The 25,807-nt window shown below is 42.2% G+C and overlaps 1 protein-coding gene across 2 annotated transcripts in view; it reads right to left on the minus strand.

Moving 5' to 3' along the window:
* The window catches only part of GNAI2 (G protein subunit alpha i2), a 218,979-nt gene that overhangs the window by 4,452 nt on the left and 188,720 nt on the right, over window positions 1-25,807 (minus strand). For both annotated transcript variants that reach the window (XM_054976039.1, XM_054976040.1), the window contains exons 5-8: window positions 15,905-16,033; window positions 2,667-2,796; window positions 1,981-2,134; window positions 42-267 (exon numbers count right to left, since the gene is read on the minus strand). In XM_054976039.1, the coding sequence (XP_054832014.1) occupies window positions 77-267; window positions 1,981-2,134; window positions 2,667-2,796; window positions 15,905-16,033 (604 nt within the window). In that variant the 3' untranslated portion in view covers window positions 42-76. The remainder of the gene's footprint in view (window positions 1-41; window positions 268-1,980; window positions 2,135-2,666; window positions 2,797-15,904; window positions 16,034-25,807) is intronic.

Genomic DNA, 25,807 nt, shown 5'->3' on the forward strand with positions numbered 1-25,807 from the left:
AAGAATCTCCAAGTCCCTGCATTCTCCCATCAACTCCTCACCTTCCTGTGTTCCTCAGTAGATGCCACCTGAAGAGCTAAAAGAGCCCACAGTCTTTCAGGTTGTTTTTGATGATGACATCAGTGACAGCATCGAAGACAAACTGCACATTCTTGGTATCAGTGGCACAGGTGAAGTGAGTGTAGATCTCCTTGGAATCCTTCCTCTTGTTCAGATCCTCAAATTTGCTCTGGATGTAGCCAGCAGCTTCATCATATTTGTTGGCCCCTAAGTAGAGTGGGAGAGAGAGGAAAGCAACAGTAAACAGGAAGACTGTGCCATTCCGTAACTGTGTGCATGAACCCAATTTTCTAATCACATGGCAATTTCGGCCTCTATATATTACTAGTGGTTGGAAAAGTCATGCATTCATTCCTTAGTGATGCCAGTATTTGCACAACTCTAACATCTTCATCAGCCCTGCTGACTGACCACAGTTCAGAGTTGCTATGAAAACTGAGCAGGAGATGCTGGCTCAGAGAAAGCTCTGTTCTCAGTGCCTGGTACTGAGTAGCCAGCAACTGGCTGAATGAACAGGAAAGTTACTGCACTAAAGGGAAGACATTTGCCACTAGTTTCTCCTCATGACAGTAATGGTGCTTAGCCACACACAAGAAGCTATAACACTCAAATTTAACAATTGGTCCCAATAGAGAGATACCTCAGTGCAGATTCCCCAAGAAGTTGCTGCACACCTTGGGCATTTTTACAAACCCATCTCCAATCACCATCTTGCTACAGAGCTGATGATTAAGTGATCATCTTCTACTGTGTTTGCTTAATCTCCACAGAAGAGTTTTTTTAAAAAATATTGGAAGTAGCAAGCCTTATTGACTGACATGTTCAGGTTCCTGTCTCAATTATACACTTCCAGCCTCCACCACAAAACAAGATATGCCAAATATAGTTTGGCTGTGGAACTGCAAAGCATCGCTGAAATTCTACATGCTAATGCTTCCTGAAAAATAGACTGTGTTAAATGATAGAATGTTTGCTGCTATCAGTTGCATCCAACCTGCAGGGAAGCCTCATGCCTTAGGCCTGGCCAATGCTACCTGCCTGAAATCAAGGCACCGCCTCCTAGATCCTGCTGGCAGTATAGCCCTTCAATAGCAGACTGAAATTCACAATATCTAACTATACATAGATGACTGATCGGCCACATTAAAGCATTCTAACAAAGGAAAATCGATCAGACCAAATCCCAGCATCCCAACAGGTTCAGAAGTTGTTTTCATGTTGCACAGCTGCCCTACATTGTTGAAGTGAAGTCGCCTTCCCTCCCTCCTGTACACATATTCCTATTCAGAAGTGGCCATGCAACCTATTACAGGCTCTTAATCTGCAGTTGAGGATCTTATTAGCAAAAGAAAAATCTATAATTCCTGGGTTGTGGAGCCAGCACATACAAAAAATTAAAATATCTTCCTTCTCCACCTCAGAACTTTACCATTCACTAACTAGCTAATTAGTGGTTTAGGAACATACATTGTCTACTAAATTTCAGTTCCTCTGTGTAAATCCAGAAGTCTTGTCTTTTTCTACATTTTTGAAGACTCAAAGCTCAAATAGCTACATGAATTGTTACAGTCTATCATAGAAGAAAACTCTTCTTTTATGTAAGTGTAACACACGAATGTCATCCAGTGAATAAAGCCATAGATGCTTCCCAGAATTAAAATCTGCACACAAAGAGGTCACAAGCAGATTATCACTGCTGCTCTGCCATAAGTGAGAAAGGAACTGGTTATGCAACAATAGGTCTGGAACTCTTTCACACAGGCTTTACTTCTGAGATATAAGGAAACCCCACCACTAGGAGTGACATCAATGACCCTGATGCCAATTCAAGGACTATGTTCACAGGCAAAAAGGATCATGAATGAGTAATGAAATGTGGGACCTAGAATTGATTGAGAAAAACAAAGCGCTAATGTGTACCTGTGTATTCTGGGAAGCAGATGGTCAAGGGGCTGTGGATTATCTTCTCCTCAAAGAGATCCTTCTTGTTGAGAAAGAGAATGATGGATGTTTCTGTGAACCACTTGTTGTTACAGATGCTGTCAAACAGCTTCATGCTCTCATGCATCCGATTCTATCAAGATAGCAGATACCCTAAGTCAGGAAATATGCTTAGAAAAACAAAGATAATGGCAATGACCTGAGGGATAAAAGGGCTGTGGGCTTGGTGTGTCTGTGTATGAGCTTTAACTAAGGACTAGACAACATTTATTTACAGTAGGATCATCCAAACTGGTTGAAAATAGTTACATGATATTCGGCCTTGAAAGTGATCTTAAATCTAGCCATTTATTTTTAAAAGATGGGAAAAATCCTAGCCTGTGCATATTTCCCACAGGCGGTTCTCAGGATCCAAGACAGAATATCCCATTTTATTAATGTACACCACAAAGAAACTTCTCACTATAGTGGGCACTTTAATAATGAGTATCTAACATTCCCTAAACACAGAAATTAACTAGCAAAAGGCTCTAACAGGTACAGAGTGAAAATTGTAAGGTCAGGCCAGTTTAAATAACAGAGCACAAGGAAAGTGGTAACTAGGCAATTACTCTCCTAAAAAGGCAGCATGGCAATTTTAAGACTGTGCCATACATGAGTCTTACCATTTCTTCATCTTCTGCCAGGACCAAGTCATATGCGCTAAGAGCGACACAGAAGATAATAGCTGTCACCCCTTCAAAGCAATGGATCCACTTCTTCCTCTCAGACCTCTGGCCCCCCACATCAAACATCCTGCAAGCAGAAATTAGAGTTACTGCGATCAGATACTGCCACATTTATAGTGGCACCGATCAGCCAAAACTCATAGGAATTAGTTCAACAATATCCAAGCCCAGGAAGCACAGTGTGACATTGATACAATCACTGCATCTGATACAATGGAAAACAAGGCTTTAGTCTACAGGATGAATCAGAGAGGGTCTGAGAGGACCTCCACATGCTGAATTCTTTATATAGATTTGCTGAGAGTCCTTAAGACATTCCCTTTATGGACTTCACTTTTTACACAAGGAAGGGAAACAGCTTTATAGTTCTTAGGTTTAATCTGTTGGTTAGTTAAGAATCAAAGTTGGAAACAAATTATTTTTACCTTGTGGTTATGATCTTCCATGAATGGAACCCATAACTGGGCAGGGCATGTTTGGACTCTAGATCCTAACAGATCTATCTGAATGACAGCCAAGCCATTGTCTCTGGCCCCCATACCATTTTGAAAGTCAACATGGTCATTAACAAATGCCGGTGGATACTTACAGATCCTTCAAAGGATGCTGTCAATGGATCTAATAGATAAGGAGGTTTAAAATAGGAAGCAAACCAATCCACCAACTCAACAGCAGCACATGAGGTGATCTAACAACCATAATGACCCAAGCATAGCAATGGCGTCTTATCATACTAAAAGAATTGGATCATCTGTTTGCAGGACAGTGAAAACCATCTATCGTATTTTTATCCAACTCTTTCTTTTAAGAAACTGAGGGTGGTGTACAAGATTTTCCCGTCTTCCATGAGGTTTAGTGTACTCAACCATCTATAGAGATAGTTATTTAGGGGTATAAACACAAAGGCTGTGACTTCTTGCTTGCAAATGATGCTTACTGAGGCTAGAACTACATGTGATGTTATGTTAAACATTTAACGGCCACCAAAATTAGCAAATATAAGTTTAATTCTATTCCCTCTCTTCAAATAACGTCTGGGCCAACATAACTATTCTAAGCTTATGGCATCATACTTTTCTCTGCCCTGTCAGCGATAGGTGCATCAGGACAAAACTAAATTTTTTGGTTACTGGGCAGGGGTAATTATATACACAGCTTTTCGTTTGGGGGGGGGGGGTACCCAAGAGCATAACACAATCTCTAGTTCTGGATTAAGGTAGGGAGTGAGAAAATCAGGCACTCATTTTGCTCTATAAGATCAATGGTTTTGAAAGGACATATTGCTACAAAAGGCTAGCCTGCATTAAGTGTTTGGCATATACTAGGCCAAAGAGAGTAATAAGAAGATATACTCACTTTGGAGTAGTCTTACAAATTATATCGTTAACATGGAACTAGAAGTGTAACACTTTAGCACACTGCAAAGGAAACCTGGCCATGATACTGTCTCTTATGCTATTCCCCTATGAAGCCATTCTGCTATTGGCAGGTGTTAACATGAACACCAGCCATTGTGATGGTAGTGGAATTAATTGCATTTTTACAGCCTCAGTCTTTTGATTGTTAGGAGCTGAGCAAGAGCCCTTCCTCTGTAGAAGTAGGCTGAAGTAGGCTGAAACATGGTGGGTGAGGACTATAAATGAAAACATGTTCGGGTCCTGGGGAGAGAAAAACAAAAAACCTTAATCTAACTAATGGAGCAAGATGTCATTTAAAAGTCCATGCAGCACTTAATAATCTGTTACCTGACCAGCAAGACCTGAGAAAGGCCATTTAGTGGCCAAGACACACTCAGTTACAATTACTTCAGAAAAAAATGCCAATACAATAATGCAAAATACAGACATATAGAACAGCTCACATGCAAATAATGAGAATTGATGATAATGTTGTATGGATCTTTCAAATTTCCTACAAATTTCTCAAATCAATCTCACTTTCATCTGAAAATACAAAAAAAAGTTTTCCTTCCTTCATAGGGCAGGGATGGGAAAAATGCTTAAAACAAAAACTGCTGGAATCTAGATTTGATTCCTTGGGGGGATGTAAACTGTGCATGGTCATGCCAGTGCTTTAGAGCAGCCGGAACACTTTATACCAGGGCCTCCAATGAACACAACAGTGCAACTCTTAGGTGTCGATTTGTGGCACTTCTCCACAGGCAGATCAATTTCATCTACTATTTATTCTTATATCTGGCTAAAATTGAATATAATATCTGAAATCATAATCTGTGTTCCTATGGCAGATGGACTTCATACAAGTAGCTAAAGCCAGCTCAATATATTCAGGCTTCTTCTCCTGCCTAAATAGCTGGTAGATGATGCATGTGATAAAAGAAACTCAAACTACTTTGGCTACACCTGACTGATACTGTGCTGGTGGCAGGGAATGATCTCAAACATCAATATTTCTCAACATGGTCTTGTCTATGGATACTTAGATCCAGAGTGTGGGGCCATGGACTGACCACACAGATCTTTCTATAAATCTGAGAAAAGCCCCAGGTTTGCAGGAAAATCTGAAATTTATTGGGGGTTAAGATTCCCCAAAATGATAGCTGTCCCCTGTAGCTTTAAGAAATGAGTGCCTTCAGTGGTAGTTGCCAGGCACTACAGTATTGTCGGAGTTCAAGCCCTGGTCTCTGTCACTAACAGGCAGAGGGATGGGACAGGGCCCTTTCTACAGTTATTTTGGCCTTTGAGGGAGGACTCAGTGCAGCCAGGCTCACCAGCAACCACTGGCCAAATTGCTACCAATCAACCTGCATGACTCAGTCAGGCCTAGTTTCTTGCTACAGTAACCACCCTACAAAATCCTGCGTGGTGTAGAAGATAAGAGTTTCAAATAATGATCTGGGAGACCCAGCTTTGAATCTCCGGTCTGATGTGGAAGCTCACTTGGTGACTTTGGACTAGTCACATACTGTCAGCCTAATTTCCTGAGAGGATGAGGATAAAATGGAGGAGAGGAGAATGATGTAAGTTGCTTTGGGTCCCCACTGGGGAGAAAAGTAGATAAATAAATAATACAGCCAAAGATGAGGGAAAGATAAAAGGTAGATTGGTTGGTAGGAAAGAGAGAAGGGAGTAGTGAAAGGGGAGAGAATGTGGGGGCTGGCAGGAGGAAGGAAAGAGGAACTAGTACGGTAGTTAGGTATGGTAGGTACAGGAAAAAGTGTAGGGGAAAGTACTTGCAGGTTCCCCACTGTGCAACTGGGCCCAACCAGGCTGGCACCATGGAACTGGGCTAGTCTTTGTCCAAGGGGAGGCTGCTGGGGAGAGGGAAAAGGTGGAAAGCTGAAGACAGGGGGCAGATAAAAAGGTAGTTTGGCTGGTGGGAAAGTTTAAGGAGAGATGGAATCAGGAAAAGGGGGAGGCTACTGGGGCTTTCAGGGAAAGGAAAGAGAAAATACTAGGGGAAGAGGAAAATGAGATGCCTCCCCACAAATAGTTGCAGGTCCCCTATTTGTCTATTTTTATTTATTACATTTATAACCAACTTCTCTGCCATCACTCAGGATTCTCAGGAGGTCTCCCATTCAAACAATGGCCCTACACAGTTTCAACAAAACTACAAAATCATGTGCCTTCAGACCAGTGTTGGCTCACACCAGCCTCATGGGTCATTATTACCTGAGGACCAACACAATTTTATCAGAGAGCTGGAGGGAGAGAGAGCTCATTCTTGAAATAATCTGCCTACAGATGCTTAAAGCCTTTTAGCCCTGTTTAGGATATCTAATTAGATGACTAGATTAACAGTACAATCTTAAAAACAGTCACTCCAGTCTAAACCCATTGATTTCAATGGTCTTAGACCAGAGTAACTCTTCTTAGGATGGCACTATAATTCTCTTAAGTCTTAAAATCAACTTTCAATACAGATGCAAACAGAAAAAGAAAAACACACACACATATGCCAGCCATCCAAGCATTACAAAGTGCAGAGATTATTCTCCATGCTGGAAAGAACATGCAAAGTGGTACTAAGAGCTGGCAAAGAAAGCTCTCCTCTCCTCCCCTCACCCCTTTCAGTCCAAATTCTTTAACATCTTGAATGAGAGCTCTTGCTCTGGCTTGCTGCCAGCCTTCTACATAAGCACACATGGACTGCTGAAACAGCCGCCAACGCAAAGAAGCAGGCCAAGTGCTCAGTTTAACAATGGGAGGAAGTTAAATTGGAACTCCACGCAGAGGAAGAGTGGAGACAGGAAATCAACGTGACATGTAAGCAAACTGTGCTCCCTCCGTCCCAGGAGGAAAAGCCATGCCACATTTGAAAGTGCTGAGAAACTTACTACTGTGACATTCAAATTCTCTCCACTTTTTCTCTTTTTCTTTCTTTCTTTGGGAGAAAATACTCTTTTTCAAGTAGGCATTCTGTCAAGTAGGCACTCTCTGCTGCCTCCTAACATGCATGGATTTCCCGCCATGGGAGGGATAAAAAAATGTTAATGAAGTTTAGTTAACCCTTTCATTGATCAGTTGCCCTTCCTCAAGATTGAGTCATAGATACACGTATCTCACTGGATTTCACCTGATGACTGACAGCTGAATGGGTGAACCAAATCAATTGAAAAGCACTGGGTTGTATCCTCCCACTTCACTCAGCTAATAGCAGTATCTTCTTCTGGCACAAAGAACTTCCTTCAACACAAATCCAGAGGAGTTAGCCATGTTAGTCTGTAGTAGCAAAATAGTAAAGAGTCCAGTAGCACCTTTAAGACTAAACAACTATATTGTAGCATAAACTTTTGAGAGCCACAGCTCTCTTAATCAAATACATGCATCTGACGAAAACTTGTGTTTTCCTTCAACACAAGAAACTCTTCTTCAGGCAGAACACCCTCCACCACCAGAGGAAATCTCCTTGTACTGGAAATATGTTCCAGTCAACTGAGCAGAGTGGTAGGATACAACCGTTCTATTGGTAACAATGTGTGAGGTCTATCTGAATTAGATCTATAATAAGCAAGTCAGCTGCAGTCATATAAGGAACATGCATTTATGATGCATTGCTCTAATTTTGCAGGCCACTTATTGAAATGCAGTACACTGCTTTTTTCCATTAGCTCTGGTGACAGAATATCAATAGCTAGCTTGTAGAATTTATTTGAAGTATTTCAACATTTCTGCTTTGGAAGTTGCAATTATTTAAAGGAAAACCCTTCTCCATATGGTTCTTCATAGTTTACATGCATGCAAACTGTAAGTTGGGACCTAAATGACAGTCACAACAGTCTCAAAGTGGATTTCTTCTCCCAGGAGGGAGAAGAAATAGGGTGAGATGGGAAAGTCTGGGAGGCTTAAAGTCAAATTTGGATTTGCCATTGCAAATTGACCATGAAATACAGCCTGTTCACTAATGCCAAGTATTTCAGAATTCTAAACACGATATATATAATTCATTGTTAACCGATGTGAAATTCTTGTGTTATGTTAAAGATAAGCAGAGATTAATTTTATAAAGAGAGTCCCAAAAGCTACAGTAAGATGCAAGTCCCACTTCAAAAGGGTTGAGAACCATTAGTTTACATACTCGTATTCAGTCAGTGGACTAGTGCAATGAAAAGAATGGGAGATCTATGCACGCAGTCATACCACCATTCATCTCTTCTCTTGACAGCAGAGAGGGGGCTGAACAGGGACCACACACATTCCCATTCCTCAGACTACTACATTGTGCTGCATGTGTCCCCATGCTCTTTGAGAGGTGATGGAAAACAGCTATGCAGAGCCCCATGGGAAGCCCTCTACATACAGACTAAACCTGCATGAGAAAGGACTACAGCCTTACTGGCACCGAGATTCATTCTCAAGATGTACTCTGCTTAAGTATCACATCCTGTATTTGAAAATTAAGTTACATGGTTTTTTAAAGATGTTCTCATAAAATCTTGTTTTGACCTGAGTTCTCTTAAATGTAGATTTAAGACATTGTGTTCTGGGAACATTACAAACTCTGAAGTTTAAGTATGATAATATACCCCAGAAAACAAAAATTGTAGTACAATTTCAAGAACAATTAAAAGTTTATGCTTCTGAAAATATTATTCCCACTTTTAGCAGTCAGGCCCCCTCCCCACAATGAAAGGGCAGTTTATGGATATGGATAAACCCCTTGCCATAAGTCCTAGGCACTGCCTGGCCCAAGGCAGAGCGGATGTCAGCTGGTCTGGAGACTGGAAAGTTATGAAGCCATAAGCCAGAGGAGGGATGACTGACTGATGGCTCCCACGCCATGGGGAGAAGCAGAGATAATGAGGTTTCCTGAGAAATCTCCCTGCCTAATATCATCAGCGCTTTCCTCTACCTCCCCTATCCCATTACCTAATCAAAGCTATTCAGCACATCTGATAGCCTTCTCATCAGATACTTATTAGGTCATCAAGCAATATTTTTACCTATAGACTGTCTCAGATATTCATATCTAACCTCTCCTAAGTTATTCTCCTACCTCCAGACAAACCATTAAACTGTTGTTTTTGGGAGCCAGGGAGCCATGTGTGTGTGTTTGTATGTGTTCTGGGACTCATCCACACTCTCCCAGACTTGTTTGGGCTTCCTCTCTTCTCCTCACTGGTTGTTCTTGCTGCATCCTCTGCAGACTTCCTCCTCTTTGAGACTAGTAATGATCACTCTTCCCCTGAAACTGCTTTCCCATTTCCTTACCATTTTCTTAGTTAGCCCTGTGTGTATACTGTGTGATTTTCTGTACATTTGCCTTTTTTTCGGTAATCACAAACCTTTCCAGATGAACATCTGCCTGATTTATTTGAGAGTTCTCTAAGGGAATAATCCCCATAAAACATTGGTGGAGCTTCCTAGCCATCCCCTCTTGCTTGTCTCCTTTAAAGCTAATTCCCTCAACTAATTAAGGAGACCTCCTGTTTGGGTAACACCACACTGCTTCATCAGTTTACATTTCCCCAATGTGACCAAATACTTCAGATGAAAGAGTTTTAAATTAAGTAGATGGTTAGCTATATCCAGGGCAATTACTGCAATTGCTGTTTTTTAAAAATACACACATTCCTCTCTGACAATGTAATGCTAACTTTCAGTGCTACTAATGTGCAGCTATAATGTTAGTTTTCTATGCAATTATCCACAGAAAACCATATGAAGAGGTTATGAAGTCCATGCCACATCATCCGATTTGTCACTGTATACCAGGAAGAAACATCAAAGGAAGGCCTTGGCCTCTATGCCCTGATGTTGGCCCTCCAGAGTAACTTCTTGGCTACTGGGAGAGGAAGGATGCTGGACTAGATGGCCCACTAGTATAATCCAGCAGGGCTCTTATCATGTTCTTTTCCTTTGTTACAGCAAACATTTTTCAAATGATGGATTTGTACCATTGCATACACTCTCCTAGATATCTTCTACTCATGTCTTCTTTTGAAAGCAGTTTATTTCCAAAAACAATTTCCATGATCTCCATTACTTTTTATGGAATTTAAGTGTGCATCTATAGCAGCTGTGTAAATTCAATGTTCTTAAATAAGTTAAAGCTCTGACTTGGATAGCCTAGGTAAGCCTGATCTCGTCAGATCTCACAAGCTAAGCAGGGTCAGCCTTGGTTAGTAATTAAATGGGAGACCTCCAATGAAGACCAAGGTTGCAGAGGCAGGCAATGGCAAACTACCTCTGTTAGTCTCTTGCCATTAATATCCCACTAGGGGTGACCATAAGTCAGCTATGACTTGACGGTACTCTCCACCAAATAAGTTTTTAAAAGCTCAATCCTGTGAAGAAGTACAAGGTTGTACAGGAACATCAGTAATCTTAGTAATGATCTGGATCTAATCTTTGTTGTATGATATTGATATTTTGGGAAAGTGATCTTGGAGCAAGGAAAAAATTCAATATGGGGAAATTATTATTAGGTTCAGACAAGAACACTTGAAAACAATTTCTCCTCGTTACATAAATTAATTTCAGCATTAGGCAATTCTCTGCATCCCTGACTTGACAGCTAGAGATACAGATGGACATGCCATCCAAATGATTGAAGGGAGAGGCTCAGCTGAACTTAGCAGGTCATGTGTCTCCCTTTCTCAGGCTTCTCAACAGTCACTTACCTGCTTGCCTGGGATGAACAAAAAATGCCTCCAGGGAAGCTTTTGTGAACTGGAAGAGAGCCAGTTCCTTTTTTTTACTGTCTTCATACCACAAATGCCTAACAAAGAGACGTGTAAGTCCACAAGCTAGTAAAAACTTCTGTGGACCCGTCTTTGCAGGGCTGCTTTCTAATGGATTTCTCAGTGGGGAGGCAGTGGTCACAGGATATTGTTGAATGGGTGGAGTAAGATTAGGTGAACAGCAAAGAACATTCTCATTTTCGCCAGACTCAATGAGTGGGAATCCACATTCCTTCCCTGATAAAGGGCAACAGGGCTCCTAGAAAACTCAGAACCCAGGGACAGTGGCACTGCTAATAGTACATACAGGTTGAGCTACATAATGAAGCAGAAACTCTTGCTTTTGTGTTTTAATGATACACATTTTATTTTTAAGGGCCTTTACAAAATGTTGATGTTTTGTGTTATCACGTGGCTACTCTCTTTCCAGTACTGGTAGGGACAGCGAGTGCTGTCAGTACTCCTGTGATTTTTCATGCCAATATTGGTAATTTTTTAAAAATGTGGATTAGTTTTAAGAGATGTAAGGCCACTGGGTGGACAATGTAATAGTGGGATATAATATAAATGAATATATAAATATAATGTAAACATAGCTTAGGTCTCATTTATGTTTTTTATAGTTTATCATTTATGCCAGCCAATAACTCTAATTTGAGTTGCATGGCCGATATATATTTCTAACATGGGCAAAGAGGACAGAACTAACAATGCAGTTTCTGTCTCTTTCCATGTACCGTCATGACATTATTAGTAATAACTAGAAAACAAGGGGCACCAAATATATCTGAAATAATGTACACTGACTGAGTTTTACGTGCAACTGTGCAAAGGAAAATAATCTGGAGATTATTATTTGGCTTATGGGCCTCTCTGGAGAACAATGATCCAGAAAGAACTGCCACTGGAAGGTCAATATACTAAGATTAGAGATTTTAATTACAACAAGTGCCATGCTTCAAAAGACAGTTGGATACTTGGAGTTTGCCACCATTCTTACTTCCATAGGGTTCCCATAACAATCTATTCATAGTGCTTTAAGAGAATTAAATTTTAGCTGGACGCTAAATGCTGAGTCTACTAACTGGTCTGGATTTCTATAGGAGCTGCAAAAAAGACAACACGATGTAATGCTAATAAATTGCACAAACAAATCATTAACTTCGGGAGAAAGATGGCAACCTTCTTTATGCATCTTTCCTAAATGTGAATAGAAATTCTGTATGTTGGTAAGCAGCAGAACTAAAATAATAATAATAAAAGTAGAATTGTATTTTATTTATATACTTATTTATAGTCTGCCTTTCTCATTGAGTCTCAATGCAGCTTACACAGTGTGAGTCAGTACAGTAAATTTCAAAGACATTTCAAGTAATAGGGTATATAATGCCATTTGCAAAGATTTAAAAACAGGAGGAATCCAATACAGAGAGTTGAAAAAAGCTGAAACAAAGAGCATAGGCATGCAATTCTAAGACTGATATATTAAACAACATAGGAACTACTCAGTAGGATCATACTTCCCGTGACAATAGTAAAGTCTGTAGTCCCTCCCTATACCTTTACTGATCTCTTTGATGCATCTACTACAGACCAACACCGCTATCCACCTAAAATCATCTAAATAGAGTAGTCTAGCTTTGGAGGGGTCTTCAACTGTATTACATCAGGTTGCCTTGCTAGCTCAGCTTCTCAACTCTGAAATTTCGCTGACCATTACATGGACTTCACAGTTTATTTCTTTGGCGTGGTGCAAGGTAGAAGTACCATGACCTGAACAAGCAGTTGGACTGTGAAACTTACTATAAAGGAAGTTCTCCATTTCACTCTTAAAACTGCACACTTGTTAATATTAGCATTTGCCATTGTAAATCCACTTGACAAAAATCTACTTGGGACAGACTACTTGGATGAATCAGTCTGTCTAATCTCTATAGCCACATGTCTCAAGGCTCTTAAAACTGTTCAGATTTAACTGTATACACTGTCCAGTATGTGTATAAAACTGCCCTTTGCTAATTCTGTTTCTAGGTTTCCAAAATTGGTTTGTACTCTGAGTTTTGTTCATCCAAAGACATTATTCTCAAGCATACTCTCAGGATGTGCACTCTGGTCTCCTATGTCTTGTCATGGATGTCTATCATTCTCTTTTGTAAAACATACTTTTATTGTGCTTTTATGTAATCTAATTGTTAGAATTTCAAGGCTTTACACAATGATGATTTCCCACTACATTCAAAGTGACAGATGCAAGAAGATTAAATTGGCACTATCTCAGCTGGAAGGTTTTCAGCCAGAACTCAGCTAGGACTCAAGCTTTGAGCATGTTGTAATTGTGGTATCTAGAAAGAGCAAACCCAGAGATGTGTGTGCTCCAAAGGCAGTGTTACAAGAGGATAAGAGGAGAAAGAGAAAGCAGCACATGCAGACCATGAAGGAAGCTAACACATTCTTACCCAGGTTGTTCCAACTCTAAATCTGGCTGTTTTACAGGCTTGTGATACACAGCTCCTCTCTAACTAGTCAGAAAATACCTTTGTGGGAAAGGAGAGCATTTTAAAGTGGGGCATTTGAAAGTGAAGTTATCTTCCCAATGTGAGCTAGTGAAATAGGCAACTTGTATAATTCTTGCAAGGAGAGCAGATTATAAAACCACTATGTCCCACCTGAGGGATAACTGAGCTGCTGCCTAATAACAATCAGTCCACAGTCCTAGGAATTATGCTGATGTACAGATTGAGAGAAAAAGAGAGTAAGCAACTGGAACTGAGTTAAAAATCTAAAGGTGTAATACCCAGGTACTGGTAATATGCAACTACTGGTAATTCATCTGTTTTGCTATGTATGGCACCTGTCACATCACAGTGAGATATATCACAAATCTCACCCCCCGCCCCTCACAGAATGGTATTTTGAATGTCTCGTCACTTGAGAGAATACTTCACCCTTCTGTTTGCCTTTTTTCTTTTGGGGCTTTGTTCCTTTCCTCCCTGCACTTCTTTAATACAATTTTGAAATGCAACCGACGCCCGACTTACCGGGCAGAGGGTTTGCGGCTGCCGGCACGGAGGCTGGGACGGGTGCAGCTGGCTGCTTCCTTCCCCCGGCGTGCTCTGCTTTCAGGGCGGCCAATCAGTTTAAAACTTGGCCCCAATCGCAGGCAGCCGGGGAGGAGCTGCCGGGGGGCGGGACCAGCTGCTGGACCTGAGAAGCAAAGTTCTCCCTCTGGTCTGGCGGCTCTGTATTTAAACAGGAGCTGGCCCCGCTCTCCCTCACTCTGCTTTCCGACGCGATTCCCACCCTCCGCTCCCTTTTGCTTATGGTTGTCACAACTTGGCGGGTAGCATTGGATCGGATCTCTTTCCGGGTTCCAGGGCCCCGGCCCTGGATCCTCGTTGAGGGGATTCCCATACGGAGTCTTGGGAGTGAGGGGAGAGGCATACCCAGTGCTGGGTGCATCGCTGGGGTTGCCTCACTCCCAGGTGGCAGGGGAATCATCCAGGGGTATACACCCACGTGATTCCCCATTAATGTCACTCCTCGGTGCCCCCCCTTCAGCGGGGGTCCTGAAGGGGGGAGGGCAGGGGCTGGCAGGCGGGCCAGCCGTTTACTGGGATCCGATCCATATGCTTGCCAATGCTCCTTTTGTTGTTTGTTAGCAATAAAGTTGTGGCCAATTTTTTTCTCCAGCTGTGTAGTCTGTGTGTGTTTGTCAGCGCACCGTCCCCTCCCGCCGGGCCTTAGCATAAGCCGCAAATAGCATTCCTCAGCAGGACAGAATTATAGCCTTTTAATTTCTTGAGAGCTACAGTCAATTTACACCAATGCTGAATGTGGTTTGTATTTACATATTAATAAATACTGAGGATTAGACCAGCTGAACAGGTGTCAGTGCAAAGATCCAAAGGAGTTAGCCGTGTTAGTTTGTAGTTGCAAAATAGTAAAGAGTCCAGTAACACCTTTAAGACTAACCAACTTTATTGTAGCATAAGCTTTTGAGAACCACAGCTCTCTTCGTCAGATGCATCTGACGAAGAGAGCTGTGGTTCTCAAAAACATATGCTACAATAAAGTTGGTTAGTCTTAAAAGTGCAAAGAAACAAGCTGCACCAGCTTCGGGAGTGAAAGTGAGGCCCATACAGCTTTCAGCTTTTATCTGCATAGCTGTGCTTACAGCAAACACTGGAATACCAAAAAGAGAAAGGGAGAGCTATACTCTTGACTGACTGACTAGTTGCCAGGGAGGAAAGGAACTTAAATGGAAATAGCCTTCTCCTCCTTCACTGAAACCTCCATTCAACCCTGAAGACTCTCAGCAGTATCCCAAGCCTTGCCAATCTAATGGTCCTACAGGTAAGAATAAAAGATGAGTGGCAAATTTAAAAAAAAGCTTCAGGGAGTGTGTTGTAATCTAAAAACTTCTATGCTTCCTTCTGAGTAAGAGAGTAAATTGAAACCCTTGACATATGGTTCAAACAATCTACAGCATCTGGAATGCTATGGTCAGGTACAGACAGCCCATCAGCTATGCAGACATGCAGCCCTGGACACATCCCTGTATTTCTCTGCCTGAAGGCTGAGACTGAATTGTGAAAGCTGTCTGCTTTGATCTGAAGATCTCATTTTGCTTTTGTTTCTCTCTTGTGTGAAACAATCCTATGTTTTCACTATTTTTGCAGTAAACGGATAAAAACAGCAGTAAAAGTCAGTACTAACTGTGGTAAAAATGAATGGAACCAAAACTGATGACAAAGGTACATATGCAGTCAAAAAGACACAAAACCACTGTATCAGCTGATTAGCTCTGCATCCCACCTTGAGTATAGGAAAGGTGGGATATGAATTCCTTAAATCTCTCTCTCTCTCTCTCTCTCTCTCACACTCACACACACACACAGAATTATGCAGAAACAATCTGTTTAGCAATAAAAGACATAACAATTTTTGTAGAACTAGAGAAAAATCAGGATCAGGCCTCATCCACAATGCAAGTATGCATTGCCTTGTGCATCTTAAGCATTGTACTTACTTGAAATGTAGGTCCTTGAAAGTAAAGTGAGTCTCCACAATGCCTGTGGTCTTCACTCTAGTTCTCAGTACATCTTGTTGGGTTGGAATGTAATCTCCCCTAGCTATCCTCTCCAAATCATTCAGGTAGCTGTAGGGAGACATGGTGATGGAGATTAGCACAGCAGCTAAGTATAGGTTAAGTTTTGTCAGGTTATCTAATGTCTCAGGAGTCTAAAGCCATAAGAAAAGCCTGCACTGCCATTTTCCCCAAAGCAAACGCTCTTTGATACACGTACATGTGATAAAATATCACTTGTGTTTGGTGGAGACTCGAGGGGTCACATGATACCAAGGTTCATGAACACATATCCCCTCACCCACTGGGCTCTGAAAGTAGTAAGAACCTTATGTCCAAGGATCCAAGTATACAGGCGAGCCAACATTACCTACTTATGTGGAATATATGATAATCCAGATGGTTTAAAATTTAGACCAGTGTTTCCTTAACAAAAAACAATGCATAACAAAGTTGTACTTACCTGTAACTGTTGTTCATCGAGTGTTCTTCTGTTCAGGCACAGATGGAAACTGTGCATGCACAGGCCAGCTGCGGATGTATAAAAAGCTCCAAAAGGTGTGAGACACTCATCCGGCCTTTTCGCATGCTTTTCAGTGGGCGCGGCTATAGAAGGCAGGGCGAGCGGATCTCTCCCTCAGTTCACTAAGCTGCCGGTGAAGGAGAAATTAGCATATTAAAGAGCACACAGCAGAGAAAGGAGGGAGGGATGTGTTCCTGCACAGAAGAACACTCAATGAACAACAGTTACAGGTAAGTGCAACCCTGTTTTCATTGTCGTGTCTTCTGTGCAGTCCCACATGGGAGATTAGGGAGCAAATTTACCCAGGTGGTGGGCATGTTGCTCTTCATCTAAAGAGACTCTTCAGGACTGCTTTGTCAACTGCAGCATCCCTTCTGGAGTCTACGTCAATGGCACAATGCTGAATAAAGGTGGATGGTGTCGACCAGGTAGCCACTTTACATAAGTCCACTAGAGGAATGCCCAAGTTAAACGCTGATGAGGTAGGCTGGGCTGTTGTAGAGTGTGCCCTTATGTTCAAAGGGCAAAGCTGATTGGAATGTTTATAACACTCCTTGATGAGCCACACCAACCAGTTGGAGATGGTCTGAACAGTGACTTTCTGTCCTTTCTTAGATCCTTTGAAGGAAACAAATAGGTTATGGTCCTTTCTGAAGGCAATAGTCCCGTCTAGGTAAAAACACAATGCACGTTTGACATCCAGTGTGTGCAGGAGTCTGACCGCCTCTGTAGAGGGTGAAGGAAAAAATACTGGCAGAGTAATGTCTTGGTTAAGGTAAAAGCAGAGTACCTTGGGTAGAAACTGTAGGCTTGGGCAGAGAACCACTTTGTCTGCAAACATCGTGTGGAAAGGTGGATTGTACCTTAGTGCTTGTAATTCACTCACCTTCCTAGCTGATGTTATGGCCACTAAAAAGGCCATTTTGGCTGTCAGAAGTTTTAGAGGACGGGCAGCTAGAGGCTCAAAAGGCTTATGCGTGAGAGTGGTCAAAATCAAAGATAGGCTCCACTGGGGAGTGGGTTTGGAAACCAGAGGATAAACGTTATCCAACCCTTGAAGGAAGGATTTACATTAAGGCCAGGAAAAAGTAGGCTTACTCTTCACCCCTTTGTGATAGGCCGAAATGGCTGCTAGATGGACCTTCACAGAGGAGTCTTTAGTCCCTTAATAGGACTAGATAATCTATGACAGATGGCAGGGGTGCCAAAGAAGGAACCAAGCCCTGTGCAATAGCCCAAAGGAAGAAACGTTTCCACTGCCAGAATATAACTTCTGGGTGGAAGTTTTTCTAGCTTGTAAAAATATGTTTCTGACTGGGGAAGAGAACTCTACTCCAAGGGGCGGGGGCACAAGCCAAGCTGTTAGCTTCAGTGTGTCTGAATCATGGTGAAGGACCATGTCATCCTGGAGAATGGTTAGTGACGACAGAAACCGATATGTCCTGCCTTGTGACATTTTGGACAGGGTGGAGAACCAAGCCTATTTTGGCCAATAAAGAGTGATTACAATCGCTGATGCCCTCTCCCTCATCATTCTGCTGAGTGTCAAGGTCATGAGACCTGTATGCGAAGGCATACAGTAGATTGCCTGACCAAGATATCTGAAAAGCATCTCCTAGGGATGACTTTCCCTTGCTCGCTCCAGAGCAGTATTGAGGGCACCTCATGTTGAGTGAAGTGGCAAAGAGGTCTATGATGGGAAACCCCCACTATAGGAATATGGGTTGTAGAGTGAACTATGACTGGCCCATTCAATCTGTGTGAATGGGCCATTCATAATTCTGGTCCATGGACTGACTCCAGGCATCTGCAAAAATGTTGTCTTCTCCAGCAATGAGGATGGCTGAGAGAGAGACCTGATGATGGATCGCCCATTCCCAAATAAGGAAGGACTCTCTGGAGAGGGACAGAGAGGCCGTTCCCCCCTGCTTGTTCAGATAACGTATGGCCAGTCGTGTTGTCTGTACATATCTGGAAATTCTTGCCCCTGCCAAGGTGGAGGAAAGCTTTCAGAGCATACTGAATAGCCCTTAGTTCCAAAAGGCTGATATGCAGTTTGGGCCCGTTGTTGCGACCAAAGGTCGTTCACTTGATTGTTTCTAGAATAAGCCCCCCAACCTGACAGAGAGGCATCTGTGCAGATGGAGAGGTGAATGGGGCTAGAACCGAACAGGGTCCCCACCATTAGGTTCTGTTCGTCATTCTACCAGGTCAGGGGTCTGTGTATAATCCTCAGAACCAAGAACCACTTGTACGAGTTCTGGTAGTGTGGATGAAACACCCTGATGAACCAATTTTGTAACAGTCATAGCTGGAGCCTGGCAAATGGTACTATCAATGTCAGGGAGGCCATGAAACCTAACAGTTTTTGGTTTTGCCTTGCACTTTGAACCCTGCTTAGAGTAGCTAGGAACCAGGTTATTCGTTCTTTGGTAGGAAAAACGCCAGCTAATGTGGAGTCCAACACTGTTCCCACGAATGTTACCCTTTGTTGTGGAACCAGGAAGACTTCTCCAAGTTGACCCATAGCCCTAATTGGTGGAGGGTCGAGAGGACTAAGGAAGTGTGATGGGAAATGGACTCCCTGGACTGGTCCACAATAAGCCAGTCGTCCAGATAGGGAATTACGGTGCAACCTCTTTTTCCCAAGGTGAGCAACCACTACTACTATAACCTTGGTCAACATCCGAGGAGCACAGGAAAGGCCAAAAGGGAGGACCTTGTACTGGAACCTTTTGGAATCACATTGAAAACGAAGATATTTCTGTCATGAATATTGGCACCTGAAAGTAAGCATCGCTCAAATCGATGGTAACGAACTAACAGAGGTCTTCTAGGAGGGGTAAATATCCCTCAATGACAACACTCTGAACTTTTTTGGAACAATAATCTTGTTCAGAAGCGGACATCTAAGATGGGGTGCAAGCCCCTCGATTTCTTGTCCACCATAAATTAGTGGGAATAAACCCCTTCAGAACCGTGGTCCAGAACCAGTTCCATTTCATGTTTCAGCAACAAGCTTTGTACTTCCTTCACCAACAGTGTTTGAGGCAGGATAGGGTTCAACTGGGGAGGAATGTCTGGAGGAATGGTCCTGAACTCTAGAGAGTAATCCTCCTGGACTACAGAGAGTACCCAGAGGTCCTAGGTGATTTTTCCCATACAGGTAGGGGCAGGGATTGACCAACAGGGAGGGAGCATAATAAGGGTAAGGCCTAGGTACTTATATGGTATGACCTGGATAATGCATAGGGACTTAGCAGTCACCTTATCTTCTTCTATCCTTTTTAAGAGCATCGTCTATAACAGACAAGAAAAAATCATTACCCTTGAAGGGTAGATCTACGGTGTGGGGCTAATGCAGTGGTTCTAAGCCACGCATGTCTCCATATTATGATGGCGGCCATAGAAATGCCGAATAGTTCTCAATGTGTCTCACAGTAAAAATCTGATGCTTGGAGAGCCTAAGGGCTTCTCCCTGCAGTATTTTTGTGAGACATGAGACTTAAGAGAAGACCAATCTGGTCTCAGGAGAATAACTGGTACCTAGCCATAATGGCCTCATAATTGCCAATACGGAGTTAAGGCCAATGAGACATAAACCTTTCTCCCTAAAATATCCAGTTTCATGCTGTATTTATTTGTGAGGGCAGAATGGCCACATCCTGTGGAAGACCCTTTCTTTGGAGGGTTTCTGTGACTACAGAATTAGCAGGGAGGTGGCTGGTTTTATAAAGGTTGTCTAACTTTTCTGAAGTTGCTGGCACGGATGCCAGAGCCAACCAAACTTCTTTTGTGATGTTTATCATTCCCTGCATGATGGGGCCTATTGCCTCAGAGAGAACCTTAAAGAGGGGATCCAAGGAGATCAGTGGATGTCTATGACTCCTGATGACCTCTAGACAACTCTCGGTGTCAGTTGGGTCCGAAGAAACCACTTTCTTATGTGCAAGTGGCACTGGGGAAGGTGGTAATGGAGATAACACCATTCCTAATTCAAGGAAGTCTGGCATTTCGCTGTTTAGAATGGCAGGAACCAAAGCTGATCAACGCTTAGGAACTGGTGAAGGAGTTCTTGGAACCACAGGTAGACTGGATGCCACCAAGGCGGATGGAGCCGAAGGTGAGGATTATTTTTTGTTCTATGGCCTTGGAGCCAGATGCTTATCAGCATGCCTCAATTTCAGTTTGGCTTTTTTCCCACAGCAGCTCAGAAGAAGACCAAGGTGGGCTGGAATCTTTAATAGGAACTGGCTGGTTCTTATTATCGGCACTTGGAGCCAAAGTAGAAGGAACCGTCTGGTTCATATATTGGCACTTGGACCTGAAGTAAGAGCTACCGAGAAGGCCCATTCTTGGCATTGCCATCCTTTCTTAGCAGCTTTAGTCACTTCGGAATCAGAGACACCTTTCAGGGCTGACTCCCGAAGAGCTGCTTTCAGGCGTGACACCCACTCCTATCGAGCATTTGTTGTGCCCATCGGATTGGGCCATCCTGGAATCATACCTGAGGCACTTCTTGAAGAGTGCCTTCGAAGTCATATCTTCTTTCTTCTCTCTGCTTGGAGTCGAAGAGGAGCTCGAAGCACGTCCTTCTTCAGCAGTGGCTAAAGAAGAACGGAGGGAGGGATCCACTCACCCTGTTTTTTATAGCTGTGACCACTGAAAAGCATGCAAAAAAGCTGAGCGAGCATCTCACGCCTTTTGGAGCTTTTGATACGTCCGTGGCTGGGCTGCACATGCGCAGTTCCCATGTGGGACTGCACAGAAGTCACAACGATGAATCTATGTATCAACAAGATACCACTGGAGATAAGTAGAGGGACAAACAGTTTTCCACGTCTTACTGATTGTAATTCTACACACAATCATATAAATAATCTCTAAGCATACCTCCAACATGGCTTCTAAGTGGGGGGGGGGGAGCTTAGAAGTGAGGGAGTTTATTCATGCTAAATGTATATCAATTTAAATTTGTTTCCCAAATGCAAGATGACTTATGTGTGCCACCATCCCATGCATGTTTGAGTCACCGTCTTTTGTATTTTAATTTTCAGAAAACTCTAGGAATACTTCAGAATAATATTTCAGAATACTGAAGAAGGAATCCTGCTGCAGCAAAAACATGCTACACTGAAAGTAAATCCTCATTAGGGATGGCAATCTTTTTGCCACATCATTGTGTTGTATTGCTTTACAAGAGGTTCTAGTTGTTCAGGGCTATGAAATGCCTGTTTCTTCTAGGAGAGCTACTCTGATCTGGGGCTATATATCCCACTCACCCTCCCTTGTCAATTCAAGTTAATCAAGGATGCATAGTTACATTAATACAATGCAGCCCTCAGGAAAGCGGAAAGTATTCATCACTATGGCAACGAGAGGGGGGGGGGGGCGCATGCAAGAACCCACGAACACACAAGCAGAAACAATTTATGGCTCCATGCCATTTATAATCAACAGACAAAACCCTTCTTCCTGGGAGGGTTTGGGAGAGGGAGAGATAGACACCAAAGCAGATTAAGAAAGAAACATAAGAATGAAGCAAACCCTGTTCTACAGTCCAGAAAAAACTGCAAAACTCCTTTTAGAACACTAAGGAGGGACATGAAATGGAACTAACAGAATCTATCTTACAGTCAGCATCACTATATCAATTAGTAAACAAACTAATAAAGAGCACTGAAGACATCTTAATGAAAAGGGGGATTAGCTTGCTCAAGCCCATTCAAAGAAGTTTGGAGGAGATTGGGGGGAAATGGGGTGGGATTTTTAAATTATTCTTTCCCCTCTGTGATTCCTTTCACCAGCTTGCATCTAGAAACATGTGACCATAAAGAAAGTCACCAAGAAAATGGCATGGCATCCTCCAAAAGGAAAACATTTCAAACTAGAACGTAAACATTAACAATTGCGTAAGAATTGCACATAAATCCTAGCAGAAATGGTCAAGCCACACCTTGGGCATTCAGAACATGTCTTTCTAAGACAAACGTTGCATAAAACCTCAGCTAGCTAGCTGATTCTGTGTTAAGATGTCTGCCAAGACAAGGAAAGAGAAATGACCACACCCAGCTGATAATGCATTATTCCTGGCAAGGCATTCCAGGCTGACACTTCAAAGACTAAGAGGGCAGCATGCTGAGAGTTGTGGTCTCCACAGACATCACTTCTCCTTTAGAAAAGAATATGACCACAGGAGCACAGAGTCATTTTGGGCCAGGCTGGTGGTAAAATGGCATCTATTTCCTCTGCAAATCCTGTATTCATGTCCCAGTCTTTCGAAAAGAAAGCCACAAAGGGAAAAAAGCCAAACTGGGAGATTACATAGCCAGCTAACAATGGCAAGATGACGCAGTACTGGAAGCCTGGCAAAGACTGCTGCTGCCTGTAGAGCTGGGATACAGTATTTTCACAGTACAAGCATGAAGGTAATAGGCATAACTATTCAGATTACAGCATGTAAGCTATCCATTAGAGTTGCTATTGTACACACACAAAAAGACTACATCACATCACAGAAAATAATCGGTGTGAATAAAAAAGAATCAAGAAAAAGGAAATGGGAGGTTGTTAACAGCAGAAATCTTTCTGATGTTAACTCTATCATGTCCCTATAATGGTGCATCCACCAATATGCTACCACCATCACCAGAAGCTACCTCTGTTGCTATCCTCTGAAAACATGGCATTCTCTCAGCGCTTATTAGCTTATTAAAGTCCCTGCCTCAAGAATACCCTACTTCAAGAATATTCCAGTTATCCAGTATTCTTACTCCACAGAGCAACAAGCAAGGCAGCAAATCCTCAAACAGCTAAGAACATTAGCTTGTAAATATATATATATATATATATATATATATATATATATATATATATATATATATATATATATATATATATATATATATATATATTAAAAGAAATGCTCTCTCCTTCAGTGGCCTGATGAGAACTAAGCATGGTCTTTGCTCTCAAAATGTTGAGAGTCAAATGAAAGGGGAGGGGGGAATTAGCTTGCTCCAGCTCCTATAATATGCAGAAAAATGACCTTGTAAATCTAAAAAAAGAAAAATCCAGCAAAATCAGACTGTTAGGGGCTGAGCACTGCCCACAGCCTGCTGAGAGCTGTCAAGATTCAGTGTGAAGGGATGGGATGCTCAGAAGGATTAGGAAAATTGACTTGCTCATGCCCCTAAAAACTTACATTATCCTACAGGGAAATATTTGGTTGGTTTCCCAATCATTTACCACCCCCACCCAGAGATTCCTCACAGGATCACAGCCTGTTATTAATAAACATAATCTTTCTTAAACAGTTATTGTGGAACAAATAATTAACAGTAGCCCCTTTCTCTTTTTTGCATACACAGAGATTCCCTCAAATATGGAGAAATCCCAACTTTACATATGAGCGGAGGTTTCAGCACGCCCCTTAAGTTTACTTTTAGAGGAAACTGGGGCTCCAAGGAATTACAGCATGGAGGAAGGGGAACAAATAGTTTGGAAACCCACCTACCCCTTACACACAAATCTCTCTTCCTAGGGCTCTATAAACCCGCTGCAGCTTGAGCAGGCCAATTTCCCCATCTTCCCATCTTTCCTCCTTCTAATGGACTTTCAGCATCTCAACTTTCTGTGCCCCCTGAAGCATGCTCAATCATCAGTGCATTTACTGGTCCCTTTTCTTTTTGATGAATTACATAGTTGCACTTTTCTACTTAGCAGGGGAGGTTTTGAAAGTCCCAAGAAGAAAGAACCCCAACTTTGGCTTGCTTCCACTGGAAAGTTACCTCCCCTCCCATTGCAACAAATGCCCCTGAAGTCCTGAGGAACAGAGAACCCCCAAGAACAGCATGGGTGAGGGGTCGAACTTTGGCATGGTAGGGGGGATTGGTTAGGGTTAGGGTGTCTGTGGAAATTCTCCACTCAATCCCTCCCATATTTTCTGGGTGATGAACTTTGATGCTTTCAGCTTGGCATAAGTCCTGCACTTTTCTATTAGATACAGTAAAATAATATAAAATAATTTAAGGATCTCCCTTCAATTCAAGTCTAGGGAAGGGGATTATGTATTAATTGGAAACCATCCCATTTTGCAGGGAATAGCAGGTACTCATAAGCATCAGGGTGTGCTGTTAGAATGAAACTGCACACAAATCCATATAACAAAATCTCAATGGCTGCTTCTACTAGGAAAAACAAGTTGAGGTTGGGACAATTTAGAGTGAAGGGGGGGGGCTAGTTAATTATTTGCCCACTACTTTTTGTCTGTAATTCTTCCCTTCTTCCCCACTCCCAGTTGCTTGGTTCCAGGCGAATGTTTTCTCTTGCAATCTGGAACTTCCATGGGAGGAAAGCAACTTCCCCTGCTACAAATCACCTCCTTTTGAAGATATTTTTCCTAACAGAAAAGACACTGTATTTTGCTCTACACATTTATAATGTACTATGTTATTCTGCCCTAAACAGACTGTTTTGGTAGCAAAAAAAAAGTTTTGGTAGCAAAAAAATGTTTATACACATTTTTATCATACAGCCATGGGAAAAGCCATCTAGTACAATGTCACCACTTTCTTGAATTCTACCACTACAAAGCAAAAACAAGCTATGATTTACTAAGACAACAGGACTTGTCCTTTCACCATGTGACTGGGTATGGAGAATTGCCTCATGAGTTGTACAACTTGTTTGCAAGTTTTTAAAAAAATGGCTTTTTGATTTTTATCTATTGGCTATTGATTTTATTTGACGTATTTGTAAGGTGCCTTTTGGCCTGACAACAGTCCTCCAATCAGGAAGAAATGGATATAGTTAGAGTCAAAAGACAAGCGGTAACTGCTACGAAGCCACCGTGGAGCCACTAATGAAACACAGGCTGCTTCCAGCTCTCCTGCACCAACTGCTACTCTTTGCAGGCCCAGTCCTTAGAGGTCTCCATTGCTTCTGCCCCAGCTGAGGCTCTCCAAAGATTCCACAGGGCCTGTGTAGGAACCGTGTGCTACCTAGAAACCAGGGACAGTCAGCATCAGATGCTTTGGTCCCTAGGAAAGGTCTCACTTCACAAAGACAGATGGAGAGTCCTGGCTTTTTCTCAGTAGCAGCAGTGAATGTGGAAGGCATTGACAGGACAACTATGTCAACTGAATTCTCCCTTAATTTTTTCCCTTGTTTCTATTTCTTTTTCTGCTGAATAATGTACCAGACTTATCTTCTTGGTACTGGAACTGAAAGACCAATGGGAAGTGCAAATACATGGAGCTTAAACATATGTGAGATTACAGAATATCTTTACTTGGCAAAGAAATTATCACAGCAGCCTTAAC

This window comes from Eublepharis macularius, chromosome 4, assembly GCF_028583425.1.
Source record: "Eublepharis macularius isolate TG4126 chromosome 4, MPM_Emac_v1.0, whole genome shotgun sequence".
Taxonomy (NCBI): Eukaryota; Metazoa; Chordata; class Lepidosauria; order Squamata; family Eublepharidae; genus Eublepharis; species Eublepharis macularius.